We start from the raw sequence: 23,306 nt of genomic DNA, 5'->3' as shown, positions 1-23,306 counted from the left end.
CTGTTTAAAATCCTTTATAAAATTATCCTATATATGTGCTGAGCATTGTGCAGAGCTGCAAAAAGGATGCAGTTTTTAAGCAGGATACTTTTCAGCTCATGCCTCCATTCTCAGTGCTCCCCATGTTCTTTTCCTTATTTACACAAATGAATCTGACAGGCCCTTGTTTTAAATTAGATCCCTGTACAGAACACTAAGACAAAGACTCCTTGCCAAAACTAAAGAAATTGTGTCAGCCCGGTTGACTGCAGTTTGAATTCTTTACCATCTTCTTAACCTCCCCCCACCCAAAAGGAAACGACATCCCACGCCAAAGCAATTTCTCTCTGACTAGAGAGTTGCACAAGGACAGAAATCTAACCTGTCCCCCTCCATCCCCGCTGGAATCTTACCAGTCCCCACAAGAATTCTTGCTCCCCACAAGAATTTAACCCATCCCCACCCGTCTCTGTAAGAATGTAATGGTACCTAAAGAAAAATTCTGGTTGGCTCTCTGTCTCTGTCTGGGTTCAAGCCACAGCACTGCGGGCAAGGAGAGAATGGGCGATTGGAACACTCTGGTGCACATATGTGACTCGTCTCTGATTGGCTGGTACTGCATGATGAGAGGTCGCCACATGCATGCGCCAGTAGGTCAGGTGACCTATGATGCTTGTGCCTGTATCAGAGCTGAGGCCTTTGTATCAGCCTAGGAGCAGAAAGGATTAATGGAAGACTTTCCACATATGTGCTGTTAAAGCAAGGAGGAGGAGGTGACACTCAAAGAACTTGGTACTTGGTAGGTGAGAGGCTGTCGCAGGTGCAACTTACACATCCACAGGAACCCTGCAGAAACCGCTTCCGTCCCATGGAAACCCCATAAGAACTGCTTCCATCCCGTGGGAGCCCTGTATCCTTAGAGGGGATTCCAGTGAACCCCATTCCCATGCAGGTCTCTATCTCTCACCCTACCACAGGAGGAAAGTATCCCTTACCCCCTTCAGCACACCCAGTAACTAATCTGTAACCTCTCCCTCTCCCCTCCAGCAATCCTTCACTCACCCCTGCCAACTTCCTATCCTTCAGCAATTGATCCCCATCCACCCCTGTGTTCCTCCCTTGACATTCCCTGTCTTGAGGGGGGGGGGGGGGACACGTAGTAGTTTCCCAGTGATGCTCTCGGTAGACTTCCCTTCTCTGATCCTCCTGGCTGCTGGGTTCCGAGTGTGTCGTCTTCTTTTTCTCCCCTGCCTGTACCCACATGCATGCAGGAAGAACATGTGAGCAGGAATGCGGGGCACTTGCCAAGTCTGATCGCATCAGAGAGAGAGAGAGAGAGAGAATGGTGCATTGAAGCCTTTATTTTTGGAAGAGGGATGTTCTTTGAAAATCACCCCATTAAGATATCCCGGGATTCCCGGCCCTACCGCCTAACGGGCGTGGCGCCTCTGAACGAATGAATTTTTTTTTTTTTTTTGGACTGTCCATTTGGCTTGGGCTTGCGCTTGCAGTGTACTGTTTGCTTGCTTTCATTTGCCAGCTCAGGCGCTGCTGCTGCTGCTGCTGCTCTGCAGCCGAAGACGAACCTGCTGCTGGGGCCAGGATGTGGCTTCTCGGCGACGTCACGCACAGATGTTTTCCAAGACCACACCCCCACGTGGGACTGAAACGCGTCCGGAGTGCAATGACTGGGAAAGCTTATTCTACTGTCACAATGCAATGAAAGGGGTGGAAATGCTTTTCCCCCCGCGGGATTTTTTTTAAAGATTTTTTTTATATGTTAGGATTGGTGCCTGTAATATTTTTAAAGCCGGATGCGCACGAGTTCTCAATACTGGAATTTCCTTTTATGCTCTGGATCTAAAATGCCTCTCTTTTTTACTACAACTTGGGTGTGACTTTTATGACAAATGCATTTTTGTGTATCTGTTTACCAGCTATCCTACGGTAGGGTCTCTGAAAAGGAAAAGCACCCTCCAGCATACACAGGCAGATAATTGATATACAGGGAAAGAGTAAACTTTGAGAAATGGCAACAGCAGCATGCGTGGATCATTTTGCAGCCGAGTGCCTTGTTTCCATGTCCAGTCGTGCTATTGTCCATAATCCAAAGAAGGAAACAGGAAACAAACTTGAAGCAAAAGCCCCCTCAGATCTTCCACCGCCACCGATCGTAGAAGAAAGGAAAGACCTGAAAGAGACTGTGAAAGACAACGCATCTCTGTTTATGGTGGCTAGCATTTTAGCAGATTTAAACCAACACGTCCCAAACTCTTTCCTCCAGACGGGAAAACCAGAAAAGAAGCTTGCAGAAAGCGAAAAATCAAGCCCTCCTCCTTCCTCTAGAGATGATGATGGGGATGCAAGTGTCTCCATGACCGGCACATGTGGAGAAAAAACAGCTTGGCTAACCGAGTCAAGCCCCAAACAAAGAATCAGACGTGAGAGGAACAGATCTGACTCCGAGTTACCCCAGAAAAAACACAAATGCCACTTTGCAGGTTGTGCAAAAGTTTATGGAAAATCCTCCCATCTCAAAGCTCATCTAAGGACACATACAGGTCAGTTTTGCCGAATTACACAAAACGAGGTGGCCTCTGTTTCACGTACACTTTTACTTCACGATCCAAACTTTTTATTTGAACAGCATTTATTTAGATTTCAGATTAGTCCAAGCAAACGCGTAAATACAATTATAAATGTAACCGTAGTATGATGACGCATACAGCAGTCATTGTCATTGTAAGATTAAGTACAGTCAGATTCTGTGCCCACACGGCTTTCATTAGGGCTCCACCCACTTTGTCTGGCTCTCAACACTTTTCACGATCTACAGACTAAAATACTTACACAAATCGAAGAAGCACATTTAAGGTTTAGTTATGATAACTAGTAGCTTCCACCTGCAGTGACAACTTGTACGTAAATAACTAAAAAAAAAAAAGTAGATAGCTCACTGGTTGTATAACAATCGTTTGGCGAAGGATCGGGCTAGAGTCCTTTTCTTAAAGCTAAGTGTTGGAACAGTTTTTGCAGGCAGGACTCTATGGTTGTATTATAAGCAGTCATCTGTTTATTTCTTTGCTTCAAGTAGAAGGCTAAAAGAAAATTTCCAATGCTTGCTTTCTATCTGCATCTCCCTATCTAAAAACTGATCGGATATGAAACAGTAGTTTTACTTTCCTTACGTCGTCTGCTGCGGTATTATAAATTAGAACATGACAAAATGTAAGGTGCCCCGAAAGGGCCGGCCGGCGGGGAGTAATCTTGTTGCTTCTACGTCCCGCCCTGGGCTCTGTTATTGTAGTTTTCTTGGCCCAAGCACGACAGTAGTCGTGAGAAAACATCTTGGAGATAGCCATCAGCTCATGCAATGGCCAAGGGGGTAAGAAAGAACGGAAATTAATACACAGATTATCACATAAAGCTTTTCCCCCCACCCCACTCCTGTTGCATGGCTTCCAAGGCATGGGCGTGGTCAGACGAACTCAATGAACCTTCCCTATCAACTCGGCATAGGGTGTGGGGCTGGTACTGAAAAAGCTGTTTACGCTATCTCTCTGAGTTACAGATGGGGGGGGGGGTCTTTCTTCTTCCTTTTTTTTTTTTTTAATTCGAAAGGTACTAGCTGTCCTTAATGTGCTTTCGGTCAGCCACCTACCCACTGATTTCTTCAAACATTGTTTTGCAGACGGGATGTACTGTGTAACTGAATTATAGTTCCGATAGCAAATACAATTGGGGGTATGTGGGTGGGGGGGACCCTTAACGCCCACTACAAATTGAGATAAACGAAATACAAATCAGTTTTTCAACCAGAATAATTTACACTACATAATGCACAGTCTGTGTAGAAAGTACAAATAAAATTAGTATTAGGTGGGTGTGGCTGTTTACAGCAAATGCCTAGTTGTTATTGTATTGTCTGTAGAATTGTTTCGAATCATTTACTGTCCTTACTTTCTAGCAGATCTATTGTAATTTAAGGAGAAAGGGGTGGGGTGAGCTGCCAGGAGACAAAATTAATAAAGGGGGACGAAGACAGGCTTAAAACTTTGTGCATGCCCTGCACTGGGGAGAGAACCTGACAGCAGCCTCTTTGTTATAGAGTACACTGCCACGTGGTGTATTATTCCCTTTGGTGCTGCTAGCTCTCAAGTATCCTCCACTCCCTGGTGAGTTGATTTGGCCAGCGACAGACAGAGCTAACAGAGCCTGGAGGTGTTGATAGGGGGCTAAAATGGGTGGAACTCTGAAGTTTACATGCAAAGAGACCAGGTAAAAGCAGAGTTAATATAGTTAGGGCCCCTCACTCCCTACATACCCCCTCCCATTAGAGATGTTGCTAGCTATTCAAAATTCAGGGTCCCTGTCTATAGGCACCCTGGGAGGAGAATCTCGTTCCAAAGATTCAGACTTTTTTGGTTCTTTCTGCTGTCTCTATCAAAAAGTGCCTGTACCATTCAGGCAGACAATATTCAGACACTTTGTCCATTCCTAGGGCCAGTTCTGTGTATAGGTGTTCAAGCTGTTGTAACTAAACTCAACAGTCATATTCTCCTGTACCTTCCAGTCAGCCCTCCACCACATTCTCCAGTTTGTCAACTAGCCCCCAATTTTCTGCAAGCCAACTAGCCCTTTTCACCCCTCAGCCCGCTAGTGTCCCTACTGCCCTGCTGACCAGCAGCCAGCTGGCCCCCATGCCCCAGCAGCCCTGCTCCCAATCCAAAGCTAAATAGCATGCTCCTTCCTTTTCCCAGCTAGTTAGCCAGGTCCCCCCACCCTCCTGTTAGCCACACCCCATTCACCAGCCAGATAGACTCCCAAGTTTGTTAGCTATTCTCAGCCTCCAGCTAGTCCCTCATCTAGCTTCCCACACTATGCATCTCTTAGTGAGTGGTTTGTCTTGGGAAAACAGCACCATTTGAATCACACTTATTGAGACTGGTGCAGTGTCAGAAGGGAATAGCTGTTCCAGGAACTGCGACTGTGAACCAGGAATAACAGAGCACTGGCAGATTCAGGACACTTGGGACACACAGATTCAGAGTCCTAAGAATGGTATAGCACCCAAACTGCTATTGTGTGGCTTCTGCCTTCCCCCTGCAACCACCATTGCCTCCCCCCCCCCCCCACCCTTGCCCCCACCTCCACTGCTAGCTTAAAGGGTTTGTTTACTAAATGAGTCAGCAGGCAAAGAATGGGAAGATCAACAGAGGATTTGGCAGCAGCTATAAGAAAAGCCTGGGCACTGGTAATTTTCTGTCAGGTCATTCCAGGTCCCTGAGCTGGAACTTTTTTGAACTTGCTGCCTTTTCCCCATTGCAGCTGGAGTGGACGGTGGGCCCACCCCCCTGTTGACCTTGGTCTGGTACCCATTTTTTTAAAGAAAGTTACCACTGGCCCTGTGGCTATGGATGGGACAGAAGGAGGTCACTGGTGGGTAGGTAGGAGGGAGGGAGGGGATGTTGGGACTTGGATGCAGCTGGATTGAGAGGATACATTTGTCAAGGGAAAGGGGCAAGGGGTGATGCTTAGTACTGATTCCCAGTGCTAGGCTGGAAGCTGAATAAGTGCTGTGCAGAAATATGATTGGCTGTAGTAGGGGACTGTGATTTGGCTAGTCCATTCTCCCTACCCTTTTCCCCTTTCCCTCTTTCTTTCTTTCTGCTCTCCCTCCCTCTCATCTCTCACCCTTCCGTCCCTTGCATACTCTTTCATGGGGCGATGATCAGAAGCAAACGCAGGTGCTAGAGGCTGTTAGTGCCATACTAGCTCCTGCGTTTGCTACCACCCCATGATCATAGCCCCCGAGCACGTGAAACAACGCGCTTGCAGGCTCTGAACACAACTACACATTACACATTAATAATTGTATCTGATATCCTGTAATGACAATGTTTCAAATCTATGTAAGCCACATTGAGCCTGCAAATAGGTGGGGGAATGTGGGATACAAATGCAATAAATAAAAAAAAAATAAAATAAACTAGCATTCAAATGCCTGCAAAACAGGGCTCTTAGTGCAAGTAGCATGCAAATGCATGCTAAACCTATTCATTCCCAATGATCAGTGACCAGTGCGCCAAAGATTGGCTCGCTGGCTGTGGCAAACCCTATGCCAGCTCGGAGCTGATGTTAGGGTTTGCAGACCATTGGGGAGAAATGGTGAGCCCTGTCCAGCATGCATTTGCATGCTAGCAGGCCTTCATTCCCCTAATGCAGCAATCCCCCGTAGGAGCCGATGACCGGACAGATGACCCCCCTGTGACAACCCGACCGATGACCCCCCCCCCCCAGCGACAGGGGGGCTGGAGGTCTGATGGACCTCTGGTCCCCCTGACTCCCTCCCCAACACAGGTTCAGGGGGGCTGGAGAACCGGTGGGTCTCCAGCCCCCCCCAACCCACCCAACATTGTAAGAAGTCCCTGGTGGCCCTGTGGGCAGCGGTCAATCCCCCCATCCCCCTTCCTTAGGTTGGAGGAGTGAGGTAGCCTCCCTCCTCTTCCTTCGGCACCGCCTGCAAAATGGCGGCACCCAGCCCTGCCCAGTGTATCCTGGGATGCGCTGAATGGGGCTTCAAACCCCTGCCCAGCACATCCCAGGATACGGGGCTTCACACCTCCGTACAGTGCATCCCAGGATACACTAGGCAGGGCTGGGCACCGCCATTTTGCAGGCGGCGCCAAAAGAAGAGGAGGGAGGCCACCTCCCTCCTCCAATCTAAGGTAGGGAGTGGGGGCATTGACCGCAGCCCACTGGGCCACCAGGGACTTCTTATGAACGTTGGGGGGGGGGGTTATGGGGGCTGGAGACCCACCGGATCTGCAGCCCTCCCTGAACCTGTGTTGGGGGAGGGGGGTGGTCGGGGGGACCATTTCGCTTTAGACAGCCCAGATCTGTCAAACAAGTGGGGGAGGATTTCCCGCATTTCTACCCCATGATCAGAGAGAATTGTGTGCTTAAATTTGCTGTTCCAGCGCTATTTTTAGAGTGCTGTTTGGAACAGTGTGGGGCTTTTGATCATCTGCCCTTTAGTTCACCAGCACATCTACAGCTCCTACAGGCAGATGATCAAAAGCAAACGCCGGCTCTAGAGGCTGTTAGCGCCATACTAGCGCTGGCGTTTGCTACCGCCCCATGATTAGCATGAAAATGCATGCTAAATAGGGCTTTTAGCACAAGTAGCTTGCAAATGCATGCTAATCAGCGTTTAATGCATTCATCCCCAATGATCAGTGTCCAGCGCTCCAAAGATTGGGTTGCTGGCCACGACAAACCCTACGCCAGCTCCAAGCTGGCGTTAGGGTTTGCAGATCATTGGGGAGGAATGGTGAGCCCTGTCCAGCATGCATTTGCCTGCTGGCAGGCCCCCATTCCCCCTACAGCAAACCTGACAGCGAGGGCAGTTGAGGACGTCCAAAATTTGGACGTTTCTGTGACGGGGCAGTTGAGGACGTCCACATTTTGGAAGTTTCTGCAATGGGCAGTTAAGGACATCCAAAATTGGATGTTTCTATGAGAAAGACATCTTTCTCATAGAAACATCCAATTTTGGACGTCCTCAACTGCCCCGTCACAGAAATGTCCAAATTTTGGATGTCCTCAACTGCCCCGTCGCTATACCTCTGACACCCCCTTGAAATTTGGCCGTCCCTGCAACAGGGCAGTTGAGGACATCCATCTTCTGATTTAAAGATTCCGATTTAGGGTTTGCAGTGGGCAGGGCTGGGCGCCGCCATTTGCGGTGTCAAAGGAAGAGGAGGGAGGCAGGCTGTGTCCCTCCTCCAACCAAGGTAGGGGGGTGGGCGGGCAGAGAGAGAGGGAGGGCGGGCGGTGGATGGAGTGACACCATCACACAGGGACCCTTGCCAATGCTGGGTGTTGGGTTGGGGAGGGGGACTGGCGGTCCAGCGGACCTCCAGCCCCCCTGTCGCTGGGGGGGGGGGGGGCCTTGGTCGGCGCCCACTGGACCACCAGGGACCATTTGCTGGGGGATTGGGGGGGGCTGGAGACCCACTGGATCTCCAGCCCTCCCTGAACATGGAGGGGGGACCAGAGGTCCGCCGGACCTCCAGGGCCCGTTCCTCGGGGCAGGGGTAGTCAGGTCCTGGCAGTCCTATGGACCTCCAGCCCCTGTGTTTGACAGGTTTGGGCTTTTGACAGCCCAGACCTGTCAAACAAGTGCGGGAGGATTGTGCTGAGTGCATGCTCAGGCACAATTCTCCCGCACTTCTACCCCATGATCAGAGATAATTGCGCTGCTTAAATTTGCATGCATTATCTCTGATCATAGGTCTGATAGCGCCCCGCGCTGTTTCAGCGCTATTTTAGAGCGCTGTTTGGAACAGCACGGGGGGGCTTTTGATCATCTGCCTGTTAGTCTCCTCCTTTCTCCTCTGCTGATGGTGATTGTGAAGGGAGTCGAGGAGTCGCCTAATGGTTAGTTTAGTGGCCTGAGAACCTGGGAAAGAAGATTTGATTATAATAAATAAATAAATAAATAAATAAATAAATAAATAAATAGGGAGGTAGGGAACCATCTTGTTAGCTAATAACCCCACCATGCAGCATAAATTCTCAGCAATAAGGCTGAAAATGCAGTGTAACAGAGTACTAATAGCAAAAAGTGGAAGAAAAAGCCTCCGAACCCCATTAAGAGTTGCATCTATACTCAGTCGACTTGAAAGAGTAGTCGCCTCATCGCTTAAAAACTCCAACCTCCACACAATTTTTAATTTATAATTTTGCAAATAGTTTTAAGTGTGACACTGATCTTTGGACCTTTATTATCCTGATGCAGCTTTGAGCGAAACGCTGGACACCATTGGTAGGACTAAGAAGTTTTTTTGCTTTTCTATTTAAGTCTTTGTAGCAAGATTATGATTTAAAACATTAAAAATTATAAATTGTGTTTACTTAGTGGAGGTTGGAGGTTTTTTAGCCAATGAGGTGACTACCCTTTCAAGTCGACTGAGCATAGATGCAGCTCTCAACAGGGTTCTGAGGCTTTTTCCTCCACTTTTTTCTATTAGTACTCTGTCACACTGCATTTTCAACCTTTTTGCTGAGAAGAATTTACTCGGGCCCAGATGCACAAAGCTTACCTTGCTATTAACGTTTGCTTTAGACTGGTTCTAGCCAGTCTAAAGCAAATGTTTAGATAGCTAGGAATGCACAAAGGGGTTTTCCATGGCTCAAACGTGTACCGTTAGCAGCCATCAAGACCCCATGCAAATGTATTACAGTGAGCTCATTAGTATTCTAATGAGCTCATTTGTAATCAAATGTGTGTTCCACGGGATGCACAGTTCCAGAGCAGCCCTGCTTTAACAAGGAAATTTTTCGGCTGCTCTGGAGCTGTCGAAGAGGAGAGAAGCACAAGCACCTCCCGGCACCCCCCCAATTCTTTTTAAAAATTAAACCCCCCACCCCACCCCTGTGACCCCGGAACCTTTTAAAAAGTTTTCCCTGGTGGTCTGGTGGACCAAACCCCTTCCCCTGTGCAGGTGACCAAACCTGTTCCCCTGCGTAGGCACACCCCCTCCCTTCCACACCGGACCCACACCCCTGCCCCTCGCTGTACCTTACAACAAGGTGGAGGCAGGAGGGCAGGAGCAACAGCTCCCACCTCCTGCTTCGGGCCTGCCTGGAACAAAATGCAGCGCCCAGGCCCTGCCCAGTGCATTCTGGGATGCACTGGGCAGGGCTAGCCACCATATAAGGGAAAAAAACTCCTATGTTGTTTAGCCCTGCCCAGTGCATCCCAGAATGCACTGGGCAGGGCCTGGGTGCCACCATTTTGTTCCGGGCAGGCCTGAGGCAGGAGGGGGGAGCCTTTGCACTTGCCCTCCTGCCTCCACCTTGTTGTAAGGGACAGGATGGGGCGGAGGTGTGGGTCGGGTGTGGGAGGAAGGGAGGGGAGTGTGTGCTTGTGCAGGGGAAGAGGTTTGGTCCACCAGACCACCAGAGAAAATGTTTTAAAAGGTTCCAGGGTCACGGGGGGTTGTGGTCCACTGGACCACCAGGGAAAGTTTAAAAAAAGATTTTGGGGGTGTCAGGGTCCACTGGACCACCTGGGTAACAGTGGTAGTCCAGTGCATCAGAGCTGTCAAATGGATTTGACAGCAGTGTCAAATTCATTTGACAGCTCAAACTCACAAACAGCAAGGATGCACAAAGGGGGATCCATGCAGCTCATTTGCATGCAATCCCCTTTGTGCAATGCTGGCTGTTAGCGATTCGCTAAATTTTAGCGATACGGCTGCCTTTGTACATCGGGGCCCTGTCTGGTGAAGAAGGTTTGATTCACACTACAGCTCCTTGTGACCCTGGGCAAGCCATTTAACCCTCTGTTGTCCCAGGTACAAAAACATGCTTACATTGTGAGCCCGCTAGGGACAGAGAAAGTACCTGCATCTAATGTATGTAAATTGGGAAAGGGAGTAGGATTTGATATGCAACCTTTCTGTGCTTACAGTCAAAGCAGCTTACATATTATATACGGGTATTTATTTTGTACCTGGGCAATGGAGGGTTAAGTGGCTTGCCCAGAGTCACAAAGAGCTGCTTTGGTTGTACCACAGAAAGTGATTTGGGATCCATTCTATGGCCTCTTCATGCCAGCCTCCTCTTCTATGGTGATAGTGGCTTGGGGTCCATGCTGCAGGTTTTTTTCTACCAGCATCCTCTTCTGCAGTGGTAGCGACCTGGGATATGCACCACTGCCTCTTCACACCAGCTTTCTCTTCCACAATGGCTGAGGCTTGGGGTCCACACCACAGCCTCTTCATGCCAGCCTGTCCTGCAGGGGTAGCAGCTTTGGACCTGCACTGCTAACATTTCTCACCAGCCTGCAAAATCTCTGCTGTCTCTTCTTTTTCAGCAGGTGGGACCAGGAGTCCCTCTACCTGTTGCACTACTTCAGCTGCTGTCTCCTTTTCTCATGCTGTATCCCTGCACTTAGCATTGCTTGCAGTATCACTGATGTGAAATATGCCTAAGAATTCCAATAAACCCAAAATGAATGAAAACGTTCTTTAAGAACCATAATCACAAAGCAGCAAATCACAAATCATGAGACCTAGATTAGTCCCCTGGCAAATGACTAAACGACCAGGTTTTGAGTTTTTTTTTCTTTCTGAAAAGTCAAATAGTTTGCCTTCATTTTCAATTCAATAGGAAGGACATTCCAAAAAAAAGAAATGGAGCTATTGTCTGTTTTTCATCTGGCCAGGCTGGCTATGTACAACAGAGGTTTAAGGCAGATAAAGAGGGCATTTGTGTGCTTGTTTAGAGATGGGGTGGAGGTGGGTGCAGCTTTAAACTGGGCTGGAGGGAGGTGGTGGATGGCTGAGGCACTGCAGCCACAACAGTAACACACAGCACAACACAACAGTTGTTGCTGCAGACATGATTGTGGGATGCTGGGTCCTCCTTTCTCATCATGAATCAGACTTCCTTGTCAGTCAAGGTGAGGATGAGCACACAAAACAGGCCAGTCAAGTCAGGGCTATGATTGTGCACATATGCCTCAGAGTCACTAGTGCACAGACATGGACCAGCTGCAGTCAGGTGGACTGGAGGGAGCCAACTTCACACTCTTCCTGGTCAGCCCATGCATGAGGAGGACATGGTGAGCGATGGTGGATGTCATGTGTGGATAAAAGGGATTCTGAGGATCATGTGCATCGTGGGTAGTGGTATAGCTGGGACTGAATGGAACCCCCTATAACACCACCTCTCCCAAGGTAGTGGATTCTGGGAGGAGGAATCCCTTCAGAGCTCCAGTAAACGAACCCTGCAAAAAGCAAACACATTCCTGACCTATAGAAAACCTGTCATAGTAATATAAATAGACAGTGAAAAGCAAGTTGTTAGAGATGCACATTTCCCAAAGCTAACATATTGCAATTAACAAATGCAGAAAAAAACCCTTTTTTCTACTTTTTTGTCTCAGCATTACTTTGGTCCCAGTGTCTTTTTTCTGTTTTTTTTTCTTAACTCTCATACCAAGGTCTCCTGTCTTTTTGATATTTCTTCTCTTTCTGTGCTCAGCATCCATCTTTCCTCTATGTTTCTATCCTATCCAGCATCTCCCTCTATGTCCCTGACCCTATACTCCCCCCATGTTCAGCATCTGCCCTTTCAGTGTCCCTATCCTCCACCCATGTTAGCATCTCTCCTCTGTGTTCTTTATCTTACTCTGTCCAACATTCCCCCTCTATGTTCCTGTCCTGTCTCATGTATCCAGCATGTTCCCTCCCATTGTATCCCTATGTTTCCTCAATGCCCTGTCCTTCCCAATGTCCATCTTCTCCCCTATCTCTTCCCTTCCACCAGCACCATCCCCAACACCCATATGGTCTAGCATTTCTCTCTCCCTTCCTCTGTTGCGTTCAAGATATGCACGATTGTTCACAAAATCATTCACGCAGACGCCCCAATAAACATTTTAAACCTGGTGGACCTACCTCCCAGAAACGCCACAAGATCATCCCGCAAATTTCTCAACCTGCATTATCCCAGCTGCAAAGGACTTAAATACAAGCTGATGCATGCCTCCACCTTCTCTTACATGGGCACGCAGTTATGGAATGCATTGCCTACAGACTTAAAAACAATCAACGAAACAAAAAGCTTTCGAAAATCTTTGAAAACATTTTTCTTCAACAAGGCTTACAATGAGAACCTATAGCCTTACCGAACCACCTCATCAATCCACGCAATTATGAACTCCCACCGTACATAACTATCCTAATCACTCTCTTCTTTCCTTTCTACTCCTTTACTTAATCGCCACACTTCACTAACTGTACTCGACAAACTGAAATGACAATGTTATTAAAACTATGTAAGCCACAATGTAATTTAACAAAACTATGTCAGCCACATTGAGCCTGCAAATAGGTGGGAAAATGTGGGATACAAATGCAATAAATATATATTGGTCTAGCATCTCTCCCACTCCCCTTTGCTCTGGGTCTCTCTCTCTCTCACTCACTTCTGTCCTCTGCCCCCCTGCACAGGTTCAGCATCTCTCCACCTCTCCCTCCCCTGCCATTGCCTTTCCAGTATGTCATCCTACCCACAGGAAGTTACATTAGAGAGATGGGACTAGAGGAAATGCACTGGTGGGTCAGCCAGAGCCAGCATGTTTCATTGCTGCCTCTGCTGGTCACCTGCTCATCTTTGGATGGAGCGGGGGGGGGGGCTGAGAGAGATGATGGACCCACAGCTCATTGGGAGGGCAGAGGAAGAGAGAGAAGCTAGAACTGTGTGGGTAGTGGGGGGGGGGGGGGTCAACTGCAGGCAGACCCTACTATTGTGTGGCCCTGTGCATTATGCTGGGCTTGCTCATTGGTAGATACATAACTGGTTGGGTGGCTCTGGAGGAGATCATACATATGGGGCAGTGCTTGTGTTTGGCTGTGCAGGCATGTGCCTAGAGTGGCAAAAATCTGAATGCAGCACAGAGATATGATTTGCCAAGTCCTGTTGCTCAGAAGGGGGGCCAGCCATAACATCATGAGGGTTGAAGAGTGCATTTGTCATGACTGTGGTTGTGACCCCACTTTTGAACTCACCTTGTCTTCCAGTGGTCAGCTTCAGAAGTGGCTCCAGTCTGTTTTTCCTTGCATTGTTGCCTCTGCTACCACTTCTGTGTTTCAAGCCTCACTCTGGTATTCTATCAGGCTCATTTTCGAAAGAGAAGGACGCCCATCTTTCAACACAAATCAGAAGATGGGCGTTCTCACAGGGTCGCAAAATTGACATAATCGAAAGCCGATTTTGGGCGTCCCCAACTGCTTTCCATTGCGAGGACGACCAAAGTTCACGGGGGCGTGTCGGAGGCGTAGCGAAGGCGGGACTTAGGTGTGCCTAACACATGGGCATCCTCGACCCAACACCCTGACGAGCACTTGAACAATTTTACCTGGTTCTGTTTTTCTTACGACCAAGCCACAAAAAGGTGCCCGAACTGATCAGATGACCACCGGAGAGAATCGAGGATCACTTCCCCTTACTCCCCCAGTGGTCACTAACCCCCTCCCACCCTCAAAAATCTTTCAAAATATTTTGTTCCAGCTTCAAATGTCATACTCAGGTCCATCACAGCAGTATGCAGGTCCCTGGAGCAGTTTTAGTGGGTGCAGTGCTCTTTAGGCAGGCAGACCCAGGCCCATCCCCCCCTACCTGTGACACTTGTGTTGGTAAATGTGAGCCCTCCAAAACCCGCCATGAACCCACTGTACCCACATCTAGCCTGTAAGGGCTATGGTAGTGGTGCACAGTTGTGGGTAGTGGGGTTTGGGGGGGGGGGGCTCAGCACACAAAGTAAGGGAGCTGTGTACCTGGGAGCAATTTATGAACTCCACTGCAGTGCCCCCTAGGGTGCCCGGTTGGTGTCCTGGCATGTCAGGGGGACCAGTGCACTACGAATGCTGGCTCCTCCCATGACCAAAGGGCTTGCATTTGGTCATTTCTGAGATGGGCGTCCTTGGTTTCCATTATCGCCAAAAATCAGAAACGACCAAGTCCAGGGACACCCATCTCTAAGGATGACCTAAATGTCAAGATTTGGGCGTCCCCGACCGTATTATCAAAACGAAAGATGGACGTCCATCTTGTTTTGATAATACGGGTTTCCCCGTCCCTCCACCGGACGTTTTGTGAGGGCGTCCTTAGCAAAACTTGGGCGTCCCTTTCGATTATGCCTCTCTATGTGTTTCAAGCCTCTTTCCTGTATTCATGACATCATCAGTGAAGGCCCTCATAAGGAAGGTGAGGACATTCATTCAGGGCCTTTGCAATGCCAAAGGTCTCCAGGTTTGTCGGTATGCTTGAGTAGCACTTCTGCCTAGTTTCCTAGCCTGTGTGCCGGTGTGGGCACTCCTGCCTAGTTTCTTTTGTTAGTTAGTGTGCCTGTGTGGCACTTCTGCTATGGTTCTTTTCTGTCTCTGTGCTAGGGTTAGCATTTCTGTCTTGGTTATTCTCTGTTTGTTCTGTTCTTTGATTCTGAGTAGCTGTGTGTCACGGCCTTGCACTTCTGTGTGGCTTGCTTCTACCCTTGTGGTCGTGTGGCCCAGCCTTATGTTCTGCCTAGTCTGTCTTGCCAAGATTTCTGCCTAGTCTGCCTTGCCTAGAGTTCTGCCTAGTCTGCTTCTGCCTGTGTGTATGTACCTTCTCTTTTTCCTTCTGCCATTGTGCGTGGGTTCCAGTTTAGCCTTGCTGCCCGTATGAGAAGGCTGTGGTGTGCATGGGTTCAAGTTTGGCACTGCAGCCCTTTTGAGTGCCCTTCCTCCAGCTTTCCTTGGCTCTGCTCTTGTGTACCCCATTCCTGCCTGTTTCTTGCAATTCTAATCTGTTCCAGTACTGCCTAGTCAAGCTCAGTTCCTGTGTACCCTGTTCTCTAGTCTGTTCCAGTCCTACCTAGCCAAGATTAGTTCCTGTGTACCCCGTTTCTGCTTGTGTGCTTATTGTACTTCTAGTCTGTTCCAGTCCTGCCTGTTTAGTCCAGTCCTGGTTGGAAGGTTCGCCTGCTGCTGCTGTTCGTCGGCAGCAGCCCAAGAGCTCACGTTTTTTCTTGAATCCGTGACAGGAGGGGGTCCTTCTCAGCTGGTATCATCCCTGATATCCAACCCAAAACTATTCCTATGGCCAAGAGTATAGCATAATGCTGTATTTTAATTCTATATCTCCAATGGGTTCTATTTTAAACTGGGCTAGCATTTCTCTTGATATAGAAATAAGTTTAGTATGTGATACTGTTTTATTGGACTAACTTAACACATTTCCAAGTGGCATTCAACAACTGTGCTGTCTTCATTAGGTAAAGGCGAAGCAAAGCGTTAGTGGAAGTTGTTATTAAGAACCAAACGTTACTGGCCATATAGATAAACCTGACTTAATGGGAAAGAAGTAGGATAGATTTAGAAAAGGGAGGTTGTGCCCAACTATTTATTCAAAATTTTTGAAGGTGTGAATAAGGAGAACTGATTGACTTTTCAGAAGGCATTTGAGATAGTTTCTCATGAAATGTTCTTTAGGAAATGCAAAAAGTCTGGCCTGCCAACTGGTTAAAAGATAGAAAGCAAAGAGTTGGACTAAGTAGTCAGTTTTGTTTGACATAATCATTAGTGATCTGGAAAAGTGAACAACGTGTGAATTTATCACATCCGTAGATCACATAAAAATATTCAAAGTGGTAAAAACATAGAGGAACTACAGAATGACCTGGCCAGACTGGAGCAGCAGCTAACTCAGTAGCATATGAAACTTTAATGTGGATAAGGGCAAAGTGATGGATAATGGGTCAATTTTGGCAGGCAGTAGAAAAGGTGCTGGTACTCAGTACCCCTGAGTATCTTCCGGAAAAAAAAGCTCTGAATAAGTTCAAAATGTACATCTGATTTTCTGAATTGCTTAAGTAGACTCGCTGTAGCAAATGAGCAAATTAAGCTAAACCATGAAGTTTTCTGATTCACAGAATGCCTGACACTTTAAGCAAGCAAGAGTTGCTATAACAAAGTATTAATGTTACTCTGTTTTTAACCTAGACAATTCATAATAAAAAGAATGATCTTTGTGGTAGGCATTACCACTTTTTCAATGCCTTGGTTTCTTCCTGGGTCTTCATCTCATTAACCAAGGCACCAACTGCCAGGAAATAACCCATAGTTTGGTCACTGACTGTATGAATTTCCTGTGCAAAGGTAATTTCTTTTTATATCCCTGCAAGGTACCAGCCCTTAACTTCACTTTCTTCTTCCCCTCCTCCAAATGACAAACATTTCTCCTGACACTGGATCAGTTGTCTTTTGCATCTTTGTGTCAAACCTGCTTTTGAACATTTGAGGGCACTGGGAGATCTGTAGGCCTGCTAGGAATTAACAGTCACATGGCAGTAGGGCTAACCTTTTCAGTTTCTGGAGTATCTGGAGAGTGTGATCTTTTCCGTTAGTCACAGACCTCAGAAAGTGTGATCCTGCTCTGCCACATGGAGATACTGCTTTTCAATAGCATTCACCAGTTACAGCTCTTCCAATACACTGTGAGACACATTTCCGATTATCTGCACACACTCTTTTAGATGTGGTCTTTGCACCCGTTTTCAAAGGGAATGCATGTGTATATTTTCTCTTTGAAAACTGCTGCAGAGCACCTAGACATTTGCACCTGCTTTTGTATAGATCAGTGGTTTTCAACCCAGTCCTCAGGTATCACCTGGATGGTTGGGGTTTCAAACTTTCAGGATATCCACAAGGAATATGCATGAGACAGATTTGCATGCACTGCCTTCATGCATATTCATTGTGGATATCCTAAAAACATGACTGGCCAGGTGATCCCTGAGGACTGGGTTGAAATCTACTGGTGTAGACAGCTATTTGCTGGAAAAGTAGCAACATAGAAACATGACAGCAGATAAGGGCCAAATGGCCCATCCAGTCTGCCCTTCCTCAGTACCCACTAACTCCTCTTTTTCCTAAGGGATCCCACGTGCCTGTCCTAAGCTTTCTTAAATTCTGGCACAGTCTTTATTTCCACAACCTCCACCGGGAGGCCATTCTATGCATCTACCCCCCCCCCCCCCCCCCCACACCCACCCATGGCAATGGTCATGTGCTTAATAATTGCTGAAACTAAGGCATTTACTCTGGGTGTGGCAAACAGCCTCTCATTCTCTGTTTTAGAAAGAAGGTAGAGCTTAACGAGAGCTTTCGTTGCTTGAGATCTTGCATCCAGCACCCTCAAGGCTTCCTGGATCATATCATTGATTACCTAGTAAAGTGGAAACAATTTTGCTGGTCTAGAAATGCTGGCCAAAATGGGATCTCCCACCATAGGGATCTCATGCATATACTCTGGCAACTTCAGTACTGTCATCAGCTGATCTATATGATCAGAGAGCTCTTCTTTTCCGAAGAGTCTAACCACGGAGGAGTCTTTTTCCTCCTCCCAAGCATCATTGAGATCCCATTCCTCACTGTTGGCCTCTGGGCTCTTCCTCAGGTGTGAGGGATCAGGGCAGAATACTGAGACTCTCCCATTATCTTCAGCCTTTGACCAGCTGAAGATGATGCTGTTTTGGTTCCTAACCCCAGGATTGATAGGCCTGATACATCTATTAAGTTTGATTTACTATACAATGATTTTCACCAGCCTATACAAATTTATTTATTTATTTGTTTAATGTTTCAAGTTTATTTAGGCTTGATATTCCATTCATGACAGGAAAGAAAAGAGAGGGTAGAGGAAGGGGATCAGCGAGGGTATAGGTCAAGGAAGAGCAGTAGGACACCACTACGTAGAGACAGATAAACCAGCAGGCAGCGAGGCACTGTCAAAAACAAAGACCATATTAAACAGGTGAGCCTTGAGCTGAGCTTTAAGAGGTTTCAAGATGAAGAGCTAGAGGAATGGTGCTCCAGAGCTGAAGGCCAGCTACGCTAAATATACAATTATGTACAGAAGAGAGACAGAATTGCTGGGATGGGCGCTTGGAGCAAATGGATCTGAGAGGAGTGAAGGATCTGCATAGGATGGTAGGGGAGAAGATATTGGGATAGGTAGGGAGGTTGACCCAAGTGGTAGACTTTCAGGCTTATTTTCGAAAGTGATCGCCGGCCATTTTCCGACATAAATTGGGAGATGGCCGGCGATCTCTCAAAAGCGGCAAAATTGGTATAATCGAAAGCGGCTTTTTTGACATCATCGCCGCTTTCCCGTCGCCGTGCTGGTGAAAGTTCAAGGGGGCATGTCGGCGGCGTAGCGAAGGTTGGACATGGGCGGGCATGGGCGTAGCTACCAGATGGCTGGCTTTCGCAGATAATGGAAAAAAAAAAAGCGTCGTTAAGCAGTATTTCGTCGGGTTTACTTGGTCCTTTTATTTTCACGACCAAGCCTCAAAAAGGTGCCCCAACTCACCAGATGACCACTGGAGGGAATGGGGGATGACCTCCCCTTACCCCCCCAGTGGTCACCAACCCCCTCCCACACTAAAAAACTAAAACCTTTTTTTGCCAGCCTGTATGCCAGCCTCAAATGTCATACCCAGCCCCCTGACAGCAGTATGCAAGTCCCTGGAGCAGTTTTTAAAGGGTGCAGTGGACTTCAGGCAGGCAGACCCAGGTCCATCCCCCCCCCCCACCTGTTACACTTGTGGTGCTAAGTGTTGAGCCTTCCACCCCCCCCCCCCTGAAACCCACTGTACCCACATGTAGGTGCCCCCCTTCACCCATAAGGGCTATGGTAATGGTGTAGAGTTGTGGGGAGTGGGTTTGGGGGGGCTCAGCACACAAGGTAAGGGAGCTATGCACCTGGGAGCTATTTGTGTATTTTTAATCATTTTTAGAAGTGCCCCCTAGGGTGCCCGGTTGGTGTTCTGGCATGTGAGGGGGACCAGTTCACTACAAATGCTGGCTCCTCCCATGACCAAATGCCTTGGATTTCACTGGGTTTGAGATGGCTGGCATTTTTTTCCATTATCGCTGAAAAACAAAACCGGCGATCTCAAACCCGGCGAACTCTGGCATTTGGCAGGCTAAACCGTATTATCGAAAAAAAAAATGGCCGGCCATCTTTTTTGAAAATACGGTTCCGGCCAGCTGTTGCGCCGCTGCCAAAATAGATCGCCGGCAATCTATTTCACTGGTGACGTTCGATTATGCCCCTCTTTGTGCACCAAAAAGAGTAGCTTATTGGAAATTCTGGAAGAGACAACCAGAGGATGGTAGTGGAATGCACAGTAGCCAGAAGTTTAGTTAGCTGAGCAAGAGATGGAGATGGAAGGTCCTGGAGGACTGAGGCAAGGAGAGTGACTACTGAAGAAGACACAGAAAATATCTAAGGGAACAGGGTGGGAGCAGTTGAGGAAGAAAAAGATGCCTGAATGGCAGAGAGTTTAGAATAGAGAAATGTGGCCAGTGCATCTGCTGATAGTGGAGAATCACCTACAACAGAAACTGAGGGTGGGGTGGTGAGTTTATGGAGTGTCTGACAGAGCTTACAAGAGGTTGAGGCCCAGAGAATCAAAGAGGAATAATAGGACTTCTTAGCTTTGGTGACTGCTAGTTTATATTGAAAAGCCAAATCTCTGTAGCGGGAAAGATCATTGGCGAGCTGGCTCTTCTGCCAGTGGCACTCAAGCTGGCGATGATGTAAACAGAGAGCTGGAGTATACCATGGCTTATTGGGTCAATGTGACAGAGAGGAGGAGACAGACTGTTTGACAACAGTGGAGTGGAGCTAGAGAATTGAAGGTTGAAGACAGCACTGTATTCTAGGAAGTTGCTTGGTCCTCTAGAGGAAGGGTGGTAAACGAGGACAGAAGCAGTGGAAGAGTATCAGCAAAGGAAGTAGGGATGAGCTGAGATAGAGACTGAGTCAGACGGGTAGAAGAGGAAACTGGAGGAACTCTGGCATTGACAGTGAGCTGAAATCTAAGAAGAAAGTGGTCTGACCAGGGAATAAGGTAAAGAGGATCAGACAAGATTGAAATCAGGCAGTTAGAGGGGGTAAGCAAAAGCTCAAGAAGATAGCCAACTTCCTGTAAAAAAGTAAGCAAAAGAGTAACGAAGGGAGCATCAGGGTCATCAGGACAGAGATTGAAGTCACACACAATAACAGCAGAAAGATGCTGAAGAGTGTATTGTGCAAGAAACGATTGCAGACTTTGGAAAGTAGGGGTGGAGACGGGTGGAGGGAGGTAGATCAAAAGAAGGGAAAGAGGCGAAGATGCATGGATAGAGAAAAGGAGACTTAGCTGGATCAAAAGTGAGGAGGAGTGGAGAATTTCAAGATCACCACCCCGCCTACCAGAGCAGTTAGAGTAGAGATAGGAGTAACTAGGGGGAGAGGGATTGGGAAATGTAGGAGACTTCACTATCAGTTAGCCAGATCTCCACTAAGCAGATGACATCCAAAGAATAGTGGAGAATCAGGTCATGTAAAATAAAAAGGCTTGCTCACCTCTCAGAGAATGAATGTTCAGAAGGGCAAGATGAATAGAAAAATGATCTTGATGTACGGGTTTATAGGCAGAAGAGTGTGGAATGGCAGCTAGCTGACGAGCCAGGGGGCATGGTCACAAGGGCAAAAAAGAAGAATACCAAGTCCAAAGGACCAGTAAGAGGGATAGAGTAATTTCAAAGAGTACCAAAAAGAAAAGAAATAGGAATAAGTGGTTGAAGTGGGAAAAATGCGTGGGGACGAAGGACCATATTATTGATTAGAATGTGCGCACACAAAGGAGAACATGCTGAAGACTTGTTATCTCTAGTAGTTTGACACAGTAAACATTAGGTGCTAGATTTACTCGGCACCAGCCAAGGGAGTCTGATGCCCTATGCAAATCTTCAGCCGTATGCCCCCCACCCCCATAGTCCAGCATCTCCCCTTCCCTATTACCCACCCTTCCCTATTACCCATAGTCCAGCCTCTCCCCTTCCCTACACCCCCAATAATCCAGTATTTCCCCTTTTCTCTCCCTACCCCTCCATGTCCAGCATCTCTCTTTCCTTTCTCCTCCCCTGTGTCTAGCATCTTTCTCCATGCAACATCTCTCCTTACCTCCTTTCTCCCCCTGTGTCCAGCATCTCACCCCTTGCTTTCCCTCTGCTGCCACAATCACTACCTTAGCTCTGTCTTTTGTTCAAGTAGGAAATGCAATGCAGGGCCTTTGAGTATCCATGTGGACTCCAGGACCTCAGTGTCCTGACCCCTCTGATGCAAACATCTTGTCTGAAGGAGCAGGATTCAGGCAGTTTTGAGTGTGCAGCCATATTCAAAAGCCCATTGCTGTACTACTACCCTTGTCTGTCTTGTCGGCCATACTGCACCATACTGACCCTGACCCCTCCTGAATTCTGCCACCCTAGGCAGATGCAGAGTCTGCCTGGTGGCAGGGTCAACTCTGGGATTAGTGTTTACTGTCAATAACACACAATATTTATAAATGAAGTAAAATATTAATGCATATTAGTGAGTTGTAAGCAATAGCATCTTTTAGTAAAGCTAGACCTGGGGGTAATATTTTATGTGTATAGCATATTTTACATGTAGAAGAGGGCTCCTATAAAATCATGTTGGGGTTTACATTCATAAAAGTTAGGTGTAGCAAATGACTGTGCCTACTGTAATCTGAATTCTCGGAGGCATAGTTTGGGCATTGTTGCAAATTTATGCATATATTTTGTACTTATGTGAGTGCACACACAGAGAATATTCATACATTTATATCTTTGGAGCAGGTGTAAATTTGTGTGAGAGGATCTATGCAGTGGGTCTGGTAGCCTGTTTTATAAAGGCCAATAGATGTCTATGTTGCCTTTATAAAATTAAAATAGGTGTCTTTTAGACTGTCTATGTAGGCACACTGATAGAGTGCCTCTGCTGTCATTCCCACACAAATACATAAACAACAGAAATAATAAAATCTGAGAATATTTGAAGGTTTGAATAACAAATATAAAAAAAAATAAAATGCAGGGCCTGCTCAAGGTATGAGCTAGGTGAGGCACTGGCTCAGAGCACCAAGCCTCAAGGATGCCAAAAGCCTACCTCACTGACCCCCCAACAGTGGTCAGCTCTCTACTCCCAGCTAATTGCAGCATCTCCCACTCCCATGTCTTCAGCATATCTCATCTCTCTCTCCTTCTCCTCTGTCCCAGGTCCCACATCTCTCCCTCTCTCTTCCCTCCATCCCTCCCTCTCCTCTGGTTCCAGGTCCAGCATCCCTCCTCTCTCTCTCTCTCTCTCAAACCTCCCCCTCCCCATGGTACGGAAGTTCCTGCTTCTCTCAATTCCCTCCCCAGGTCTATCTTTAAACACTGTCTTTCCCCTCTAGTGGTGGCCAGCAGCAGAAGCCATTCACATTCTGCTGCTTGTGCTGGCCCCAGAGCCTTCCCTCTGCAGCATTTAGCCCCTGCAGAAACAGGAAGTTAAATTAGACAGGGTGAGATATGGCATTGGGAGGGCTCCAGGACAATGCTTCCTCTAAGCTGCGTGACCGCACACCCTCTAGGAAGAGGTTGCACAGCTGTCCTGTCCTGCCGTGCAGCCAGTGACACCTGCTCCATCCACTGCCTCCTTCTCCGACACCCCCTGCAGCCATTGCTGCTTCCCCAAACAGCAGCAGCGGAGGCAGCAAAACAAAGTAGAAACAAAGTAGAGCCACACTGTACGTACCCATGGCTTCCAGTCCCAGACCCTCCAACATCACTTATGGTTCCGGGGTAGAACTGGCAGCCTTAGTATGTACAGTGCAGCCCTGCCATTTGTTTTGTCATCATTGCTGCTGCTGTCTTGGGGAAGCAGCAATGGTG

General features: G+C 47.6%; 1 protein-coding gene across 1 annotated transcript in view; it reads left to right on the top strand.

Moving 5' to 3' along the window:
* The first annotated feature begins 1,699 nt into the window (after positions 1–1,699).
* Positions 1,700–23,306, top strand: part of KLF13 (Kruppel like factor 13) — a 146,499-nt gene continuing 124,892 nt past the window's right edge. Inside the window, exon 1 of the mRNA XM_030188486.1 lies at positions 1,700–2,540. Coding sequence (XP_030044346.1) covers positions 2,009–2,540 — 532 coding nt within the window. The 5' untranslated portion in view covers positions 1,700–2,008. The remainder of the gene's footprint in view (positions 2,541–23,306) is intronic.

The sequence above is a fragment of the Microcaecilia unicolor genome, chromosome 1 (assembly GCF_901765095.1).
Source record: "Microcaecilia unicolor chromosome 1, aMicUni1.1, whole genome shotgun sequence".
Classification (NCBI taxonomy): Eukaryota; Metazoa; Chordata; class Amphibia; order Gymnophiona; family Siphonopidae; genus Microcaecilia; species Microcaecilia unicolor.
The sequence above is the reverse complement of the archived record's forward strand: the minus strand, read 5'-3'. Positions and strand labels throughout refer to the sequence as shown.